This window comes from Petromyzon marinus, chromosome 2, assembly GCF_048934315.1.
Source record: "Petromyzon marinus isolate PM22_M1 ecotype Great Lakes invasive population chromosome 2, UKy_Petmar_22M1.pri1.0, whole genome shotgun sequence".
NCBI classification, from domain to species: Eukaryota; Metazoa; Chordata; class Hyperoartia; order Petromyzontiformes; family Petromyzontidae; genus Petromyzon; species Petromyzon marinus.
Genome location: NC_133668.1, coordinates 17,223,891 through 17,243,568, shown reverse-complemented (window position 1 = coordinate 17,243,568; position 19,678 = coordinate 17,223,891). Strand labels below are relative to the sequence as shown.

The 19,678-nt window shown below is 43.4% G+C and overlaps 1 protein-coding gene across 5 annotated transcripts in view; it reads left to right on the top strand.

Moving 5' to 3' along the window:
- Positions 1-19,678, top strand: part of LOC103091728 (5'-AMP-activated protein kinase subunit gamma-2) — a 48,959-nt gene that overhangs the window by 12,096 nt on the left and 17,185 nt on the right. For 3 of the 5 annotated variants that reach the window (XM_032960330.2, XM_032960315.2, XM_032960338.2), the window contains exons 3-6: positions 7,851-7,967; positions 14,364-14,649; positions 16,486-16,652; positions 19,309-19,369. In XM_032960330.2, the coding sequence (XP_032816221.1) occupies positions 7,851-7,967; positions 14,364-14,649; positions 16,486-16,652; positions 19,309-19,369 (631 nt within the window). Of the gene's footprint in view, positions 1-7,850; positions 7,968-11,598; positions 11,738-14,363; positions 14,650-16,485; positions 16,653-18,925; positions 19,104-19,308; positions 19,370-19,678 lie in introns of those variants that run through there. The other 2 variants (XM_032960356.2, XM_032960366.2) reach the window with 2 other exon arrangements.

Sequence of the window (19,678 nt, the reverse complement as noted above, 5' to 3'; positions counted from 1 at the left end):
ACAACTGTGTAGTCAATTGATATTTTTCGGTCAATGCCATTTTTTTTATTTAATTGTGCTCTTACGTATTGGGTGTTATGTCATGACCTTTCAAATGGTTTGGTATCTGAGATATGGTGTCCTTTGGCTCATGTTTTTTTCTTGAGCCAGTTCATTATGCCTTCCTCTGCAAACGTGTGTATTGATTGGATAGCGCATGTAGGTGATGTGGTTTTCATGGGCGTTTTGTTTGCATGCGCTCATGAGTGGGGCTTCTGAGGCTTGGAGAAGTATGGGAGGAGAGGTGCCATCGTGGGGCAATGTCTTCGTGTGCTTTCTGCTCTGGCGACTGCTTAAGGTGCCATGTGGCTGTCACTGGGTCTTGAGAAGTCCAAGTTAGACGATTTGCACCAGGAAGATTGTTTTCAGAGCATGTCCATTTAATATCACAAGTATTTGAAACAACTAACTTAAACAGAATTTGTTCATAAAACATCCTATTGTGAGCCCTAAGTGGGCTCGGGTCAGATCAGTGTTGCTGTGGAGAAGAACCAGTTCTCCTGATGTCATCTCTGGCCATGCCCTCTGAACCCAAAATATGAGAGCAGGCCAAAGGTTGACGCTTTGCAACACATACTTTGGGTGGGGCGGGCTCTCCTTTTTTAAAAATGTGAACTTGTTCGGTTAGTTTTCAAAATGTTGTTTAGAAATCGAACGGGGAAAACGGTCAGAATTAACAGCCGCGTGTAAAATGTTTGTTTCATAAAAGGAAGACACAAACTAAAAACGTAAAATGTATAATAATACATAGGCTACGTGTCCCAGGCTGTTTGATATAATTATGAACCCACTTTAATGAGCGAGAACCTCTCGTGAATACTTGATTGTTGAGTTCAGATGGCAGGGTGACGCAGTATGCCCCCTCCCAACAAAAAATCACTGGGTTCTGTTCCCTACTCTGGCACCAATCTGTGTGGAGTTTGTATATCCTCCTGGTTTTTCATCGGTTTCCTTTAGCTTTCCAGTTTCCTCCCATAGCTAAAAACGTACGATGTTGCCGGTATTGGCCAAATATCCCAATGATAGCAACATCACCCCCACTACAAACAATTTGCATTACCCTCCTGAAAAGTCTTGCAACTCCGAGGTTTTCCTGGGAAAACAAGCATAACAATATTTTGTGTTATTCCATCCAAACCATATACGAGGGACATATCAATCACCTATCACCCAGCTTACCTTGACCCGCTGGCATGTTTTTACTGTGTGGTTAAATCAGACATTCACGGAGCTTCAACACCACGAATTCGCAGCTTCGCTGATACAACGATGACAATGGGGTTATATCCTAAGGTTGCCAAAATAGTGTTTTCGTATTGGGAAAAGGGATATCGTTTACTGCACATTATCAATTGGGTCGTGTATGCCTGGTGTCAGGCTTGCAGTGGGGGGCTGTCCGTTGTGGCCTCCTATAGAAGGGATCTGTTTGTCATCATGGAGAAAGCTGCCTATGGTTTTCTGTTTCGATGGCACTCTTCACCTGCCTGACAGAGTAGGTTAACGACTGCGTAGCCCCTCCCTTCCCACCCACAAATGACGAATTCTTACGATTCAGTCGCTATTCAATTCAATAAATTTATTTTTAGCCCTTTCCATTCCCTTGTATTATTTTTCTTACAGCTTTGTCATCTGTGTTATAGCATAATTTGGTACCATAATGTGTTTTTAGTTTGCATGCAATAAATGGATTATCGTGCACAATTTGATGCCCGGTATGGATGCTATATTGTGAACATTGGCAATATTGTGCCCATACTATTGCCTGGGGGTCACTCCAGTATTGCAATTTCTTCGTCGAGTGTTGTGGTCAATGAATGGTATTAAACTTGCTTATAAGTACAGCATGATACTGTCTGGCCATAGTGTGTTAAATGTATCATGATTAATTTGCGAAAACATTTGGTTTTGTGGGTTATTGTGAACATTCATTTTTTTAAGAGCGCCTTTGCATCACAAATGCTTTTACCGTCCTCTGAAGGGTACAACTCGGATCATTTTAAACTAACTTCATGTGGTGGCATTGAGCACTTCTATACAGCAATTTGTTTTTTTCATGAACCCGAAATGCTGTTGTTTCAACAGTTTATTTTTGACAAATTGCTTCAAATTGAGTCATGATCTTGAAGACTTCACAGGGGTCACTGCCATTCATAAAAGGCCATCCTTTGTGGTCATCGTTCCCTGGCACACACTGCCCTTCTGCTGCCCTCTTGTGTCGGTTAACCTAACACATTCCTGCAGAGGGAGCTGGTAGGAACGTTGGGTTGCTCGGTCAATGGCCAGGGTCAACGGCGGCGTGGTGTATTCCGCAAATATGCCCGACTGAGGGCGGGCACAAGCCGGCGTGAGTAGGTTAAACGTTGAGTTTTATAAGGGCACCACGGGGTGACCAGCCCCTCCCCACCCAGCCCCACCCAGCCCCTCCCCTCTCCACCCAGCCCCTCCCCACCCTCCCCTCCCCACCCAGCCCTACCCAGCCCCTCCCTCCCCACCCAGCCCCTCCCTCCCCACCCAGCCCCTCCCCACCCTCCCCTCTCCACCCAGCCCCACCCCTCCCATTTTTGGATGCATGACGGACGGACACAATAATCCCCTGTGGGCTGGTGTAACCAGGAGGTTCCTACCAGTAAAACTGCGTAATGTTTTATTAGATTATTTTAAATAGATTTTACTTGAAGTAACTATGGACATGTTCTTGTTCCGTTCTTTATGTAGTATGTATTGAGCTGCTGTTGTGATGGCCATCCTCTTCATGACATTCTTGTAAACAGGATCCTTTATTCCCACTGGTGTATTCCTGGCCAAGCCATTTTAATTAAACGTAGGTGAAAACACCCATGAGATGTGCATTTATCACTATAATACTACTGCGGCCAAATTCCTTGTTCCGGCTCCTGTGTAACACTGAAGTGAGATTCGTTTTTGAGCTTAATGTATGATGCCTCGATCTTGCACGGAGGAAGGAAGGCCAAGCCCCAGTTTATTGATTGCAACAATGCTTATGGAACTTCCTTTAGAGCGCTGTGGAAAAACACTGCTCGTGCACGGATCCGCACCTTCCTGTGCGCGCCCGGCAGGAGCTGCACCGATCGGCCGGTGTGAGGTGGGCGGTCCACTGCCCGCAGTTGCACAGAATCGTGTACGGGGTGCTACTTAAAATTGTATTTATTATTTCCATGCGGTCTGTGCGATGCTTTTCACTTTCTGCTCTCGTGCTAATTACTCGCTTGAAAATAAAAAGTAGGTTGTAACTGAACTTGGCTTTCCACTTGGAAAAATAGACAGAAAAAATATGGGTGTTGTGGTGGGGGACCGTATCGTGACTTTTTCAGCTCTAATCTGTCATAGATAAGTTATGTGAATTCTGCCTTTTGGAGGACAGCCATGGTTTTGTGTTTCCTACCTTCACCAGTTCTAAAGAATTTTTGTTTTATTTTGCTCTTATCTTAAATTGACTACTGTAATGCACAGTGCTGTTTTTTGGGTCCCAGTTGAAATGTTTACAAATTTTGCCAAACTGAAACCCTAATTTTTTAAGTGCAAAAAATGGGATTACATTTTCACCACTCCTGAAGGAATTGCTTTCCCCATTTTAAAGAGAAGTACAGTACATGTAATATCCTCTTGCTAACCTCTATAAGGCTCCCTATATAGCGAGTACGTTTTTGGTTTAAACATATCTTGTCGCCCAGCCCAGAAAACCGCACGTGAACGAGACCACTCAATAACGTGACACAGACCTGGCTACATGACCATTTTTTTACCCTACTTCATGTTTACACGGATGGGTGCTTAGATCAGCAAATAGCTTGCAGCTTCCACATGCGGCAGTTTTTTTCTTCCTCATTAGCAATGTAAATGTTTGCTGGAACATGTGCCTTAAGTGTCACCAGATGAAACCCTTTGACTTATTTCAGACCTTTTTTAAAAATGCTAAACACCTGGTATGGCAATACGATTTACGTCGTTTCGCAAATGCCGTCGCACCTTTATTAACGCTGTCCCGTGACCTGAATTGCGTCGTCTAAACCTATGCTTGTGGCTGACGGCATCATCCAGCCTTTCTCCTATCTCTCGCCTCGGCCTTCGCCTCCACCTCCCCTGTAAATTGCTTTGAATTGCCATCGTTTCGATATTCGTTGCACATTTCAGCAACGCATCGCCAACGTAAACCGGGGGTTTTACTGTACCACTTTTTGACGAAAATCTTTAGGTTAAGTATTTTATCATGTCGATGCTCATGGTGAAATGTTTTGGGGATTATGCTATCCATGTGGGGTTTCAATGTTAGAACCCTTCTAGCACCTTTCTCCTGCAAAGGCGTGAGGCGCTGTATACATAATATAACTGCGATTTAATGAGAGACATGGGCAAGGTACTTTTATCCCTTAAATCGATCATGCCTTTGTTTTTGCCCAGTTATTTTATTTGTGCCCAAGATAATTTATATATACACAGTGGGGTGGGCTCCCCCCCCCCCTCCCCGTGTGCAGTGCTGGCCTTCATAGGTGCTTGCTAATCGCACTTGCACCAACAGGCTGTTCAGGCTCGACAGGGAAATCCTTTGTCTTTATAATTAACATCTGCAATTTTTTTCCCTCTCGTGATGGAAGTGTATGGTTCTTTCGGATTGGCTGCAGACAATAACAGTGGACGTTTTGAGGTGGTGTCCTCGCCTAGATTGTGTCCGAGAGGTTCTGACAGGAGTTTTTACTTGCTCCAGTTAAATTGGAGGGTGATGTGGGCACCAACCCTAATGGAGAAAATTGCTCGTTACATAAACAATGCAGAACCCTATCAAGCGCAAGTATTTGAAACTTGGCGAGGTTTTTTTTGTATCCTTAGGGAATGTAACTTTCTTATTCTGTGAGCTTTTTTTATTCAAAGGCTGGGTTAGGTTACCCTACGATCGATGTTGGTGCACTGTCTTTTCATGTTCATGATGCATTTGCATTCTTTTGGCATTTCGCATTTTCAAAGAATCCTCAACTATTTAGTTTTCATTATATATGTAAAAAAAAAATCTATTTGTTTTGAGGAGTTGAGTGGCCGCGTTTTTACCCTGTCAGTCGGTACAGTTCATCCGGGTGCATGAAAGCGATATTCGGGCACCAGAAGTCGCGGGGAGTACCACGGCACCAGTGGTTCGCATGCAGAGGGCATCTTGCTGCCCCGTGTGCCTGACGATTGCGTTGGCGCAATGAGCGCAGGTTGGCCACTTGGCCCAGGCTGTTTTGTGGGTTTGCGTTCCTCGGCTACTCGCGCAACATGGCTTGGCGCCAGCCACCGCAGCGGGCCCCCACCACCTGCATGCTGCAATGTCGTGGCTATGGGGGGGGGGGGGGCCTTCCGAGGGCCCGCCGGAGTCGGCGTGTTTCCGGCAGCAACCGAGCGCGAGCGTCTGTTTTGGCTACGAACTGTGGCAGAGAAACCTGGTTGATGTTGTGATATCCTTAACCCAAATAAAACACCCCTATTGTCGTGAAATCGTTTCTCCGGAGAGGGTGCTGGATAGATATCAAATGTTCTAGAATTCTGTAAGAATAGAAATGAAGTGAGGGGTGGGGGGCGATATTCATTTGCATAAATATTGTATAATAATTACGGATGTAGTTCCTGAAAGTGCTTTGTTACTTTCTGCAAGTATTTTTTTGCTGCAAACAACCATTCTGCAAGTGGCCACAAATCAAATAATCTTTTCTGCAAACGTGCCAATAGCACCCCCATTATAAGCGTGTGGATTAGAGAAGAGTTATTTTCGGTGCCATCATTATTTGTGGTTTTGCAGTCTGCACACTGCTCTGCTGCAGCTCTGGTGTGGGCGGTCCATGTGAGAGGCCGTGGTGGCAGCTGTGAGTGCCGTGGCCAGTAAGTGGCGCTGTAATACAAAAAGTTAAGACTGCTCGGAGTGATTGGCAACTCTCATTCGTTCCATGTCTGGCGTGATTTTTGCGTTCGGTTTCATATATATTTTCAAAAATCGACAACATTAAATACACTTTCTTAATATCCTCAATTATCAACAACGTTATAAATATGAGAATAGGCTTATTTAAAGCTTTCGTGACTGCAAGGCTTCATTTTCTTTGGTTCTTTCGGTAAAGTCACGTAGAATGAGAATAAAATAATAAATTGATAAAATAACACAATAAAATTCTCAGGTTTACCTGATGAAGGCCGCTTGTGTTGTGGCCGAAACGTCGTGAGAATTTTATTGTGTTATTTTATTTTATCAATTTATTTTATTCTCATTCTACGTGACTTTACCGAAAGAACCAAAGAAGAATATGAGAATAGGTTTTCCCTTTTTTTCTGGCAACAAAACAGGTGTTAAGATTTTAAACCACCAAACTGAAACCTTTTACAAGGAATCATGTTTGCATTTTAACCACAATATTTGTGGTTAAAATGCAAACAAAAAAACGTACTCTGATAATATATGTGGCATTGTCTTTGAAACTGATTGGTCCACACCAGAGACATCTTTCTTTTGAGCCTCGCCTTTTGGCGTCCTCTGGTCTAACACCGTTTGAGACGAGGCTCAAAAGCAAGCTTGTCTCTGTTGTGGACCAATCAGTTTCAAGGACAATGCATATATTATCAGAGTGTTTTTTTGTTTGCATTCTGACCAAAAGTATTGTGGTTAATGCAGACATGATTCCCTGTGAAAGGTTTCAGTTTGGTGTTTTAACATGTTTTGTTGCCAGAAAAAGGGGAAAACCTATTCTCATATTTTGGTACTGGCAAAGGAGGTCCCATGATGTAAAAGTATTAAATAATTTTCAAGAATTCAAACTATTACATCAGTTGCACATATTAAAATAGGTTATAGGTTTCCTGATCCAGGGCACATTAAATCAACAGGTATAAAACATTCATTTATCAAACATACATTTTCTGCGTTTAAATGTCGTTTTTTACATGTATTGAAAATCAAACAAAGCAACAGATCATGCCATATCCATGTGCTTCAAATGAGCAGATTTCTCTAAATGCATTTGCATTGGAACTGTGAACCAATCTCGCCCACTAGGGGGTGTCGTTGGGAGCAGACGCGAGTTTAGGAAATGTGGGACATTGGATTGCTGTATTCAGGAAGAATAGTGGTGTTTTTCACTGCTATTGATTGACTTGTTTATTTTTTGTTCACGTGTTCCACATTCAAAGTGTGTGTGTAGCTATGCCTATCAGTCTAGTGTGAAGGGTGTGGTGACTCTTGTAAAGATGATCGAAAATGCATTAAACCTATCCTCTTGTTGCAACAGCCCTTTCTTGTTCAGCAGTTCTACGGCTGTATCTTTTCTTCCTGATGACAATTGCTTGTGTTGCGATCGAAACGCCGTAATTTATTATTTATTTTTCCCACCTACGTGACTTTACCGAAAGAACCACAGAGTGAATTCCTGCAGTCACGAAAACTTGAATGCATCAAACTGCAGTGTATAATATCGCTATTAGGGCTCCCAATTTGAAAGCCGACCAAAATATGGAGAAACAAACCAGAGCTTTAATGACCATTTACAATTAATTCAACTCCTTTTGCCTTTACAGCTATCCATCAGCTTCCAAACCACTGGTATGTTGGCAAGTTATTTGATGTATGTACGTTGAACTACCGCACAGTATGTAACCAACCGTGCTAATCGGATGTGCTGCTGTAGTACAAAAATAACAACTTTATACCATTCGTTAATAATAATAATGCTGGATCTCAGTAGTTTGCCGCCACACCCAGCAAAGCCATGATCTGCCTTATGATTGTTTATGATCCTACAAGTGTGATAACGCGCTCCTCCTCGTTGTTGTTGCAGGACCTGAGCTCATTTGCCATGCCTGGGCTGGAGATGGAAGCAACCAGCAGGGAGAAGGAAGCAAAGGAAGCGAAGGAAGCAAGCAGCCGGGAGAAGGAAAGAGGATATTCCCATATGGTACCAGACTTACTTGGCACACCCATGCATGCACCAACAGGCATCGCTCGCGATACCACAACTATCACCTGCTACCAATCAATCATCGCCACTGCTAACATGAACTCAATTTTACACCTTATCTTCCACCATTCGACTTGTATTCGTTTTGAATGTTGAATAAAAGACGCTTTGTCAGCCTCAAATGCCATATGTTATTGGTAGGTGTCACTTGCTGTACAAATTTTATTATCATTCGTTCAATGAAAACGGTTCTGGGCTTAATGACCATTGACTAAACTGTCCACAGATCCGATTCTGCATTAGTGTACGGATGTTGAATCCACATAAATGGTTCTCTTAGAATATACGAGGTGGGAAAAAGCATTGCTGGATCAAAGCCATTATGATGTGACCATGGACTCGCAGAACTATTTAACAGGAAATAATGGATGGTCATCTTCAAGGGAAACATTGGAAATAAGTGAATCTGGTGGAGGCAGTGCTCCTTGGTTGAACGAGTCTCGGTAGGATGGCACGCAGTGGCGGCTGATTTGTTTGGGGAGCTGAGGCCGTGCCCCACGAAAATTAGCTTTTAATTTATTACTTTCCAAAAATGTTGTGCACTATTTTAATTTGTAAATATGTTTATTAAATTGACTAAGTTAAGTTATTGACTTTTTACAAATTTTAAATAACATTTTTAAAGATTGAATTTAGAATCTATCCAGGGCACACACTTCTCGTGCCCTAGGTGAGGCGGATATATATCTGCGCCACTTTGATAGGTTCGATGCATTCCTCCTGCCCACAAATATTGGGCGGCTGCTTAATCACATCCATGGCCAATCACAAATTGCCATTTCAAGGTCATCTGCTTGGGCACGTGCCTCTGGCTCTTAGCCCTCTCTCTCTCAAGTTTCCTCTAACTGTATCCTCCGTTTTTGCAAAATATTGTCATTGTAATATCTTTGCTAAATCTTTTTTGTTTCATTAATTTCCTCAATATTAATTGAATACAAATTATTCAAGTTGGCCTATCATTGGCTATATGAAGATAGCTTTTACCAATTAAACTAATGTTTCGATTTAAAGCTTTCGTGACTGCAGGGAATCATCTTCTTTGGTTCTTTTGGTGAAATCACGTAGAATGAGAATAAAATAATAAAATAAAAATAAGACAATAAAATTCTCACGACGTTTCGGCCACAACACAAGCGGCCTTCTTCAGGTGAAAGAACAGAACTGTCGGGACGACATTGAAGCACTGTCGTCCCGACAGTTCTGTTCTTTCACCTGAAGAAGGCCGCTTGTGTTATGGCCAAAACGTCGTGAGAATTTTATTGTCTTATTTTTATTTTATTATTTTATTCTCATTCTACGTGACTTTACCGAAAGAACCAAAGAAGATAAACTAATGTTATTTTTACATACATTTCTGGATAAGTTGAAGGCATTGTTATATTGTACAGATTTGAAATTTGTAATCTATACTGTACTCGTGATTTACTGTACAACCTGAGTAATTGTCATTAATTCCTTATACCCACGAACCCCGCTACCACCCCCGTGCTGCTAGCACAAACCCACCAAACATTTGAGGCACCAGCCGCCACTGATGGAACGCTTTTGCAATTGGTGGATAATGTTGTGGTTGCGATCGCGGTATAAGGGTGCCTGTTGCGGTACGCCTGACTTTGGTGCACTCAAATGGTTATGCAATGCTGAAACACGAGCACCTGTGCAGTCGGACATCGCTAATGTGGTTGTTGCTAATTAATATTTGTACCAGATCATCATGCACGTGAAAAGTCATGGCGCGTAGTCCTGCCTGAGACGCCACCTTCCCTTCGTCATTCCCAATCACTCCCACACCAATTCATCATGAATGTCATTATCACCACACCCACCTCCCTCAAAGATGACGTCTACACTGCAGAGAAACACCATGTTTGTGGAATGGTCTATAATAAATATTAATTACTCTTTGGTTCTTTCGGTAAAGTCACGTAGGCAGTGGAATTGCTGGATTATTTTATTTTTTCTGCCTGAGGACGACCGCTTGTGTTGCGATCGAAACATTGTGATATGTTATTTTTTATTTTATTTTTGTACCTACGTGACTTTACCGAAAGAACCAAAGAGTGTGGATTCCTGCAGTGACGAAAGCTTCAAATCAAAATGTTAATTAAAAATATATATCATTCCTGTCGCAGTTCTATTTAGTTGCCCAATATGTGTTGGGGGCTTTGCCGTTTTTCTCGTAAACATGTTGACAATGGTCATTCTTATGTAATGTAATTTTAGCTCCTCTGAACACCATGCTAGGGGGATTAGTCTGAGCTCAGACCAATTATTTCACTTGTTAGTACCACCTCGGGTGGGTGGCATAATTTGTAGTCATTCCAGTTTTCGTTGTGTGGCCAATAACAGTGAATTGTGACAATTTGAAACGAGTGAACTTCGAATTTTACACTTAAAAATCTGTTTTTCTGAAAGTGACAGTCCCTTGATTCTTGGCATAGCACAGCCTCATATTATTGTACTAATCAAAGGTTGACGGAGAAAGGCTTTTGCTAGAGTACGTGTACTCAACTGAGGCAAAAACACTTCCAATACATGCAGTAATACAAGCATGTTTAAGAGACATTTAAGAAGTCGCACTTGACTTCATTTACATAGCTTTTCCATAAAGGATAGTCATTGCAAACTCTAAAACATGGCCACTTGGGCAGAGGGGGCCATGAAATAATAATGCTGCCCCCAAGTGCCTCTGGTTGGAGTTTCTGTTGTTGTTGGGTATCCGTGTTCATGACCTGGGTCATGAATTAAAATCGTACTGCTCATACTTCACTGCACTTGGAACATACTTTCCATGTTGCAAGAGCTGTGCTGGTGGTTGCAGCTGTATACTGTTAACCCTGGTTATAAGGGGCACAGTCCAGGCTGTACCCAGGGTTGTTTGTCACTCGTCGGATGAAAAGGCACGTGTTTGCTTGCAGACAGAAAATTTGAGTTTTATTCACGTCGCCTCTGCATTTCAAAGGCACCTGGGGCTATGACTTGACAAGGGTGCATTTCTGCTGTTGTGTTAGCAGTCTGTGGAAATTGTTTTTTACCTTTTTTCTGTATGTCGAACTTCTTTGACACCGTACATAGCCAACCGTCCTAATCGGAGCTCGTGGAGGATAGGGAAAGTTAAAACATGTGGGATGGATGGGAACATTACTGAAGTAGTCTTGCACAGATCTTTGCAAAAGTCACGGCAATATTTGCAGCACTCGGTGTTGTATAATTTTCATTCAAGCATTTATTCAATGACACATTTCCTTTTACATTCAAAAATACATTAACTTGAATTGCTGTTTGTACAAAATTATAAAGTCTCAAAGTGCTATTTTTAAATACAATTGACAAACTTGTTTCCAAATATATTCATACCTTGGTGCAAAATTTAACCGCAAACTGTGATTATGTCCAGTCTTTGTGCAAACCAAGATCCTCATGTTAGGGTGCCTCGTCAGATTAGTGCCATGAGCACTGTTTTCCTCGGTGCTGCTGTTGCAATACGCTGTCAGCACGCCAGCACGTAATTGGTTCCGTGTGCATCAAACGGCGAATAACCGAGCGCTTATTGGCGCGGAGAGGGAGCACTGCATATCGAAGCCCTTGGGCGGTAAAGAGAGCCATTGCACCCCAGGGCACGTTGTGCCGAGGGCCGTGTGCGCAGCGTTCCGGTGCCACGTGGGGAACCGCGTGCAGTCTCTGCTACCATGCGCACGGAGAGCTCTGTAAGCGACTGTTTTCCAGCATGCACGGCACCGCGCACATCACCAGCAGGAAGGCACCGCAATCACGCACACATCAGCAGCACCGCCACACACAACACTCACTGCCTGGGTATGGCAACGCAACACAAGGCAACAGCAGCAACACACATGGTAGAATGTAGCTTGATTGGTTTGGGATGAAATAAACATTTGTTTTAATATCTCATCTTTGATAGATGTAAATAGCTGCTTAGTACAAGGTGGTATACAATAATAATAAAATTGTACATTAGATAACAGTGGATAAGAGTGGTTATTAAAAGTGGTGGTGTAGTTATGGTGAGAGTAAGGAGGACAGGTGGAAGTGGTTAAGGAGGGGGGGGGGTAACGATAGGGCAGGTTGTACCTGGGGGGGGTCTGTGCAGGGAGTCCAGTAGGATAGGGAAGGGAGAAGAGATGGGTTTTAAGGGGGGGAATGGAAGCAGGTTAGTGAAGATTGTTTTATATGCAGTGGGAGTTGGTTCTGGTGAAGGGGAGCAAGAAGGGAACTGGAACGAAAGCGTGACTGCGCACGGGGTGAGTGACTGGGCACAGGGTGAGTGACTGGGCACGGGGTGAGTGACTGGGCACGGGGTGAGTGACTGGGCACGGGGTGAGTGACTGGGCACGGGGTGAGTGACTGGGCACGGGGTGAGTGACTGGGCACGGGGTGAGTGACTGGGTACGGGGTGAGTGACTGGGCACGGGGTGAGTGACTGGGCACGGGGTGAGTGACTGGGCACGGGGTGAGTGACTGGGCACGGGGTGAGTGACTGGGCACGGGGTGAGTGACTGGGCACGGGGTGAGTGACTGGGCACGGGGTGAGTGACTGGGCACGGGGTGAGTGACTGGGCACGGGGTGAGTGACTGGGCACGGGGTGAGTGACTGGGCACGGGGTGAGTGAGTAACGCAAAAGGGGAAAGAGCATAGATGTAAGAAATACAACTTTGAGGCTTGTTAAATATTGTACCTTGCCAACTATAAAATCGGCATTGCAATGTCTTTAAATTGTATTTTATTGAACAAGTATTTTTGGTTGATTTACATAGCAGACTCTTGAAGCTCTAATTCTATGCTGGTTGGAATTTCATGATCCGTGTGAGGTACGCCTATAAAATGGACTTGGAACCTTGCATCCGTTATGATATTTTTTTTACAACCTTGTCTTTATATGGAATGTCATATTTGTGCCTACATTTGTTTATATTTTACATTGCCTCGGTTTGCGTGGCCTGTGCCATTCTTTTGGCTCCCTCCCAGAATCTTTCAGGACTCCTGAGCCATGCGTGCTATTTCCAATTCAAAGACGGATTCTCCTCCTTTTGCTTTCTACGACTAACATTGCGACTTCAGCAGTTAAAATTTGATGGTAATAAAAAGATAATTGTTGTGGCTTGGATAAGTGTTCCCGTTCGCCCTATCATCGCATTTATTTAACGTTTGTATTCCACAATGTGGTTGTGCGCTTTATCGCCAGGTTTCCCTTTTTTTCCATGCGTCCCTTTTTTTACACGCTTTTATTTAGCTAGCACTGTGTCGTTGTTGTGTCCTCAAATCTTGTAACTCGATTTTAACCCGCTTCCCAATGTGGTATCGACTGCAAACTTGGTATACTTATGTCATACTTATGACAATACTATATTATATCATAAAAAATAAAAAAAATATTTTTTTACATTCTTTATGTTATATTTCCGCTTGGGTCTCATTGTCCACGGTCAACTAACGTTGGCTGTAATTGCCCACGGTCCCTTACGTTGTGGCAAGCTTCGGGGCCACTTCCTGGAGTCGTGGAGTTCTTCCATTACTACAGTACATTCATGTTTATGATGTGACAATCGATCTACTGCTGGATGGCTGCTATGAATCTCTATGCAATGTGCTACTTTGTTGAGCTATCGTTTGTGACCAGATAGGTTCTGCAAAAGAAGCTAAAATAAAATTTGGTTACAATATTTGATGACACTAAAAAGTACAAAATAATATATATATAAAATATATTCTAAACACGCTATTATGAAATGTACTAAAAAGTAAAAAAATATAAATGTATGTTCAAGTACTTTGTATTATATATGTTTAATATACTGTTGTTGTAACTGACTTAAAATAAAAGCGTGGGGCGCTCATATTAACGCCTTTAAAACTTTAGGTTACAATTATAACATATGAACAACATATGAGCAGTTACTTTCGATTGTCAATCCAGACATTCACAAAAATAAACGGCTTCAAAACTTTACGTTAAAATTATAAGATATTCACAACATATGAACAGTTACTTTGCATTCTCAATGCAGACATTCCCAAAAAATAAACGGCTTCAAAACTTAACGTAAAAATTACACCATATTAACAATATATGAACACTTTCCATTGTCAATCCAGACATATTTCCTAAAAAAAATAGTACGAGCACCCCACGCTTTTATTTTTAGTCGGTTACAACAACAGTATATTAAACACATAATGCAAAGTACTTGAACAGAAAAAATATTTGTACCTTTTGAGTACATTTAATAAAAGCGCGTTTTAAAAAAAGTTTTTTTTTTTTAATATATATTATCACCACTGAAGTTCCCCCCCCCCCCCCCTTCGTTTTCCAGGACATGGGCCGCAGAAGAGTGGAGCGCACGGTGAGTAACGATAGAGACTCGAGCGCGCAACCCAAGTCGCCCACCTCCCCACTGAGTCCCCATGGCGCAGAGGGAGTCGCGAGGCCTTCCTCCCCACGGCAGCACAGGCCCAACTTCGCCGGCCTCGTTCGCCCAGGCCATCACCACAGGGAGAGGGTGGCCGCGAAGGAGCCCCAACACAAGGATTGCAGCCAGGCGCAGCAGCCGTTCTCCACGTCCCCTTTGGGAGCACGGCTGTTGAACCGCAGCAAGAAAGGTGGGTTTAGTCTTGGTGCGTGTGCCGTTTTTAATCCTGCGCTCCATGATGGGGGGGATTACTGTAATCTTGCATGTGTTAAGGGTCAAGCGTGCACGGCTGTGCCCGTGCGCTCGCATGGTCATATGTAGCCGCCGCACATTGGCATGCCTCGCGTTTCTCAAAACAAACGCTTTGTGCAAAACATAATGCTTGGATTTTGCCTCTTTCAAACTTCATTTGAAGCTTTTGTGACCTGCAGGAATTACTCTTTGGTTCTTTCGGTAACGTCGCGTGGAAAGGAAATAAATTAAATAACAGAATACGGCGTTTCGATTGCAACACAAGCAGTCGTCATCAGGTAGAACTAAATTTGAGAGAGAGACAAAACACAGACACTCTGTATCTCTGTGTCTCTGTGCTTGTGTGTGTGTGTCTGTCTGTGTGTCTCCGTGTCTATTTTGTCTCTCTCAAATTTAGTTCTACCTGATGACGACTGCTTGTGTTGCAATCGAAACGTCGTATTCTATTATTTAAATTATTTTCTTTCTACGTGACTTTACCGTAAGAACCAAAGTTTTGCCTTTTCCTCCACCCTACCAGTCTCGTGACTCCTTACTTGCATGTATTGAGTAGTAGTACAGCCAATATCTGATTTTGCAGGGTACAACTTCTTTTAATGCTTTTCATCTAAGATTAAAGAGTGTTCATGCATTGGCTCGGTCCATTTGTCTGTAAATAGAGATCACTAACTCTTGTGAAGACAATCCAATGTAAACGAAATGTTATTATGAAGTTCTGTTTTCTCTTAGTGATTTCATCTATAGACGGCCAGGCAATCTAACAAGCATTCACCAAAACTCCTCGACAAGGATTCTGAAATTAAAAGTACCATGCATGCAGAAAAAGAATACATCCATAAATAGATAAGTCTATGAAATATACTACAAGAACCGCCATTTGCCACTAAGTGGCGGTAACGTCACCGCGGCGCTTGTGCCGGCTATGTGCACTTTAAGGCCCCGTGAAGTGTCGAACGCTTGCTGGCAGGAGGTCATGGAACAGACCCAGGTACCGTACCATGGGTTGACTAACTGAGATTACCGGCAGATGCACCACCTGTGCCCCCTACTGTGCCAACTTTGTGTGTTTTAGCTGCCCGGCGCTCTGCTCGTTGTTGCGAGAGTTGCTCCTCTGCCCTCCGCTTTGCTTTCTCATTTTTATCAAATAAGTGTGCAAACAGATGCATCAACTCAATTTCAACACTCTCCAATGGTGCTGGCTCCATAGAGGAGCAGTGCCAAGCAATGTGTGCCCCCTCTCGGCCAGCACTCTTTTTACTTCTTCCCAATCACTTGTGTGCAGGCCAGTGGTGCATTCTCAGGCAATGGGAAGTGGTCTGTGGAACTGAATACAATATTTATTTTTGGACAACACGTATGTTCTTCACTGCATGGTGATTCGTGGAAAGTTTGGTTGGTGGTGCATGGGCCCAGAAACGTTTGTGGAACTACTGGATTATACGATGCTGCTCCTCCCTCGATTGGTGGAGGTGTGACTTGCCTATCAGCGGATACATGCACTCAAAAGCCATCTCCCCTGCTGCTAGCCTGTTCCACCACTGAAAACCCAGCTTTCTCCAAATTCATTCTGAAATGTAAATTAGTTTTGTCCTAAGTGCACTTAAATCGCTACTTGATGTGAAAAGTGAGGGCAACACTGCCATGGCAAATGATGGCATTTCCACTTCGTACGCTGAGTTGATGGACACTGGTGCTTACTAATGGTGCTTGGAGTCTAGGCCAGGTAGACCATGGTTGCCATGGTTGCTGTGCTCTCTTGTCATACGCGTGACAGGGCATGGACAGAGTGCGACCTCGTCTGCTGCGGCATCCTCTTCCCGCCCTCCACGTGTCGGGTTCCCGCTGGAGGCGTACGACCACGAGCCGAACCGGCCGGAGTTCCGCCGCCGCGCGTACTCGTCGCCTCCTGAGCCCAGCCAGCGCCCACGCGCCTACACATTGGTTGGTTGTGATTGTACACTTGCGTTGGACCCGTGCCGACCCGTTTAATGATAAAAACGCCTTTTGGCATGTACGCGCATGGGAGACGTGTAGAGCACGCGCGTCGGGAACGTTTGTGCAGGCCGGGGGCGCACAGGGGCAGTTGGTGTGTATACGTGCATACAGAGCAGTCATGTGTGCGTAGTCGTGTTCCCACTTGTGATGTCAGCAGGAGATGCTTCCTGTGTCGCAGAAGTGTCCATTGGAAAATCTTTCTGGACAAATCTGTTATGGTAGTTATCGTCATTCTAAAGTTAATGTCGAGTAATCGTCATAAAAACAAGTCCGCAGAGTGGTGGTACAGCGGTTAGCGCATGATCGTGATGTGGCTGGCGTTCAGTTCCTGATATTAGAACCAGTCGAGGCTCCTCACCTCCACTCCTCCCTCCCCTTTAAAACCATGTGCCAACACGGTGAAGTATGGTCAAACCCCCGTGACCAACACGTCATTTGAGCATTGACTTAACAAAGGGGTGTAAATTCATATTTATCCCAAAAGAACAAATTATTATAATTGAATAATACTGATATAAATAGTGATAAGGGAATAAATGGACATACTTTTCCTGGTGCTTTTTTTATATGAATTGTACAAGTAGATAAATATTTACTTTTGCAAGGGATGTTCATGATATAGATTAGGTCACTAAAGTGAATGAACTTCACACTGATGTCTCTGTTATGTTTAGGATAACAAACGCGGTAGTATGCTAGCTTTCATCAATTTCACGTTTCTTTGCCCTATTTATAAACAATAGAGGAAAGTACATGCTTTACTAGTTTTCATCTCACTCAAGAAATAACAAAGTATGTCTACAAACATACAACCATCGTGTAATTAAATATAACAACACTAGCATTTAATAGACTGCCAATGTGTTATATATGTATACACACACACTTCAATAGAGCTATTTTCATTAAAGGGCTTTTTAGTCTGATCGTAGCTTATGGTGGAAGGCCAAATGGATGATCTTGAGGCCCGAGGGTCCTTGTATGTTGTGGTACATCAGGAAATGGATGGTATACACTGACACGCCTTTAAGAACTGTCGAATGTATTTGGTTACCCTCAAAATGTAATAATGGTCCCTGCTTCGGCACACCGCCACTTTGCTTTGAGAAGGAACCGGATGACCCTATGGACTTGATTTTGGTTTGTATGTGGAAGCAACTTTTGATGTCCAGATCAATAACAAAATTTAAACTGATGAGCGTATATACTTAAGTGGTTAACACACTTTTTTTTAAAACATTTAACTTACCATTGTATGTTTGACCATGTTACACTACATTTGTGATAAAATTCGATCTTGTTTACCTGCATTCTGACTGACAGATTTCAGCTTTTTGAAAGCCTAATCCCAAGAAATGTTCTTAAGATTTCCCATCTCTGAACGGATTTATTTTCCATAAAAAAACAGTCAACTAATGCGCAACGGAACAGTGCTCCATGTTTCTTGATGACCGGGAACAACAACATACGAAATGTTCACTTTCCGTGTCTGCCCAGAGAATCAAAATCAGAATCTTTATTTAGACTGGAGAAATCTGATGAGCTATTAACCTCTTTTTAACAGATGTCCAGTAGGGGCGGGTCAGAAAAAATTATAGGCGGAGCCCATCCCCGACCAAGATATGAATTTGAAACTTCTAATCATGACACCACCTGGCAAGACTTCAAATGAAAATGATGAATGGATTATAAAAGTTATCTTAAATTAGTATTAAAAACATTGCTAATGTAATCATCAGCATAAAAAAAATAGCAAAGACGTATGTAAAACCAGAGCTGGATTTAGGATTTTCCATGTTGTAACCATGCCCCAAGGCCCTGCGATACAACTAGTCTTGCTCTGATTCTGTAGGTCCTGAGTGTACTGTAAAAAGTTTAGTTTCCAAGCCTCCCTTATTCTTAGGCTTAGTAAGCATATGTATTAGCATGAGCATTATATAAGAAATTACGTACATTTCAACATATAATTGCCTTATGCTTGCGTGTACTTGCTCATACTCTGGTACCTTCTGGCCATCGTTTACTGGATTTATTTGAGTTGGTTCAGAGTGGGTGTCGGTAAGGATGGTGGGGGGGGGGGCGTTCTCAGGAATGTGAATGCTTCTGTGAGCTTGAGGACAGACCCATTTATCTCCCCGTGGAGCCACTCGGCATTGCGGCTCGCGCTCTATTTATAGCGTTGCTGCTGCGCTGATTGGTCGAATGTCCCTTGAGCAGCGGTGCGGTGCGGTGCCATGTGTGGACTCCGAACCATGGGGCTGCACGGCGATGCTTCCTTTGTCGCCGTTGAGTCGAGCAGCGGAGTATCGCCGTACACCCCTGGGGCGGCGTGCGCCAGGTTTTGGTTGATGCTCTGCGTGGGAGAGCTGCTGTGTGTGCCTTCCACTTGTTTTCTTGGTGCGACCCACCCCCCCAGTTCTGCGTGTCGTGTGTATTTTGTGCGTGTGGCACGTACCTTCGGGGCCATGTCATATGCTGTTAATAGTGCTTTGCTGTGTCCTCGGAAGAAGGGTTGCGGTTTTGTATCGAGCATTGCATCGGCACCCTGCATGCATGGCGAGAGTCCATTTACACGAGGTGGCTGGTACTCTGTCTGTGGCAGGAGCATCGCTTGGCTGACAGGTCAGAAATCATGCTGGAGAAGCTGACCCTGGAGGAAACGCGTGAGTAGTTCTCCCACTTCTCGTGGGGCTTGTACCCAATACTTGTTATTGGTGGTGTTCTGAACAATTCATGCGCAAAATAGCTTTTCTGTGTAAAAAGAAAACGGCTCTCGGTCGTAATATCAATAGATTACAATGCCTAAATATATTATTACTTATTTTTTCAGATTATTCTTAATGCACGGATTTATGGTGAAATGTCTGAAGCACTTTTTAGTATCCTATGTTACCTGTGTGTTCAAAAAGTAGTGACGAGGAAACTTGTAAAATAATTGCCTGCAACCCATGTAGTTTGCTTGGGGCTGTGAT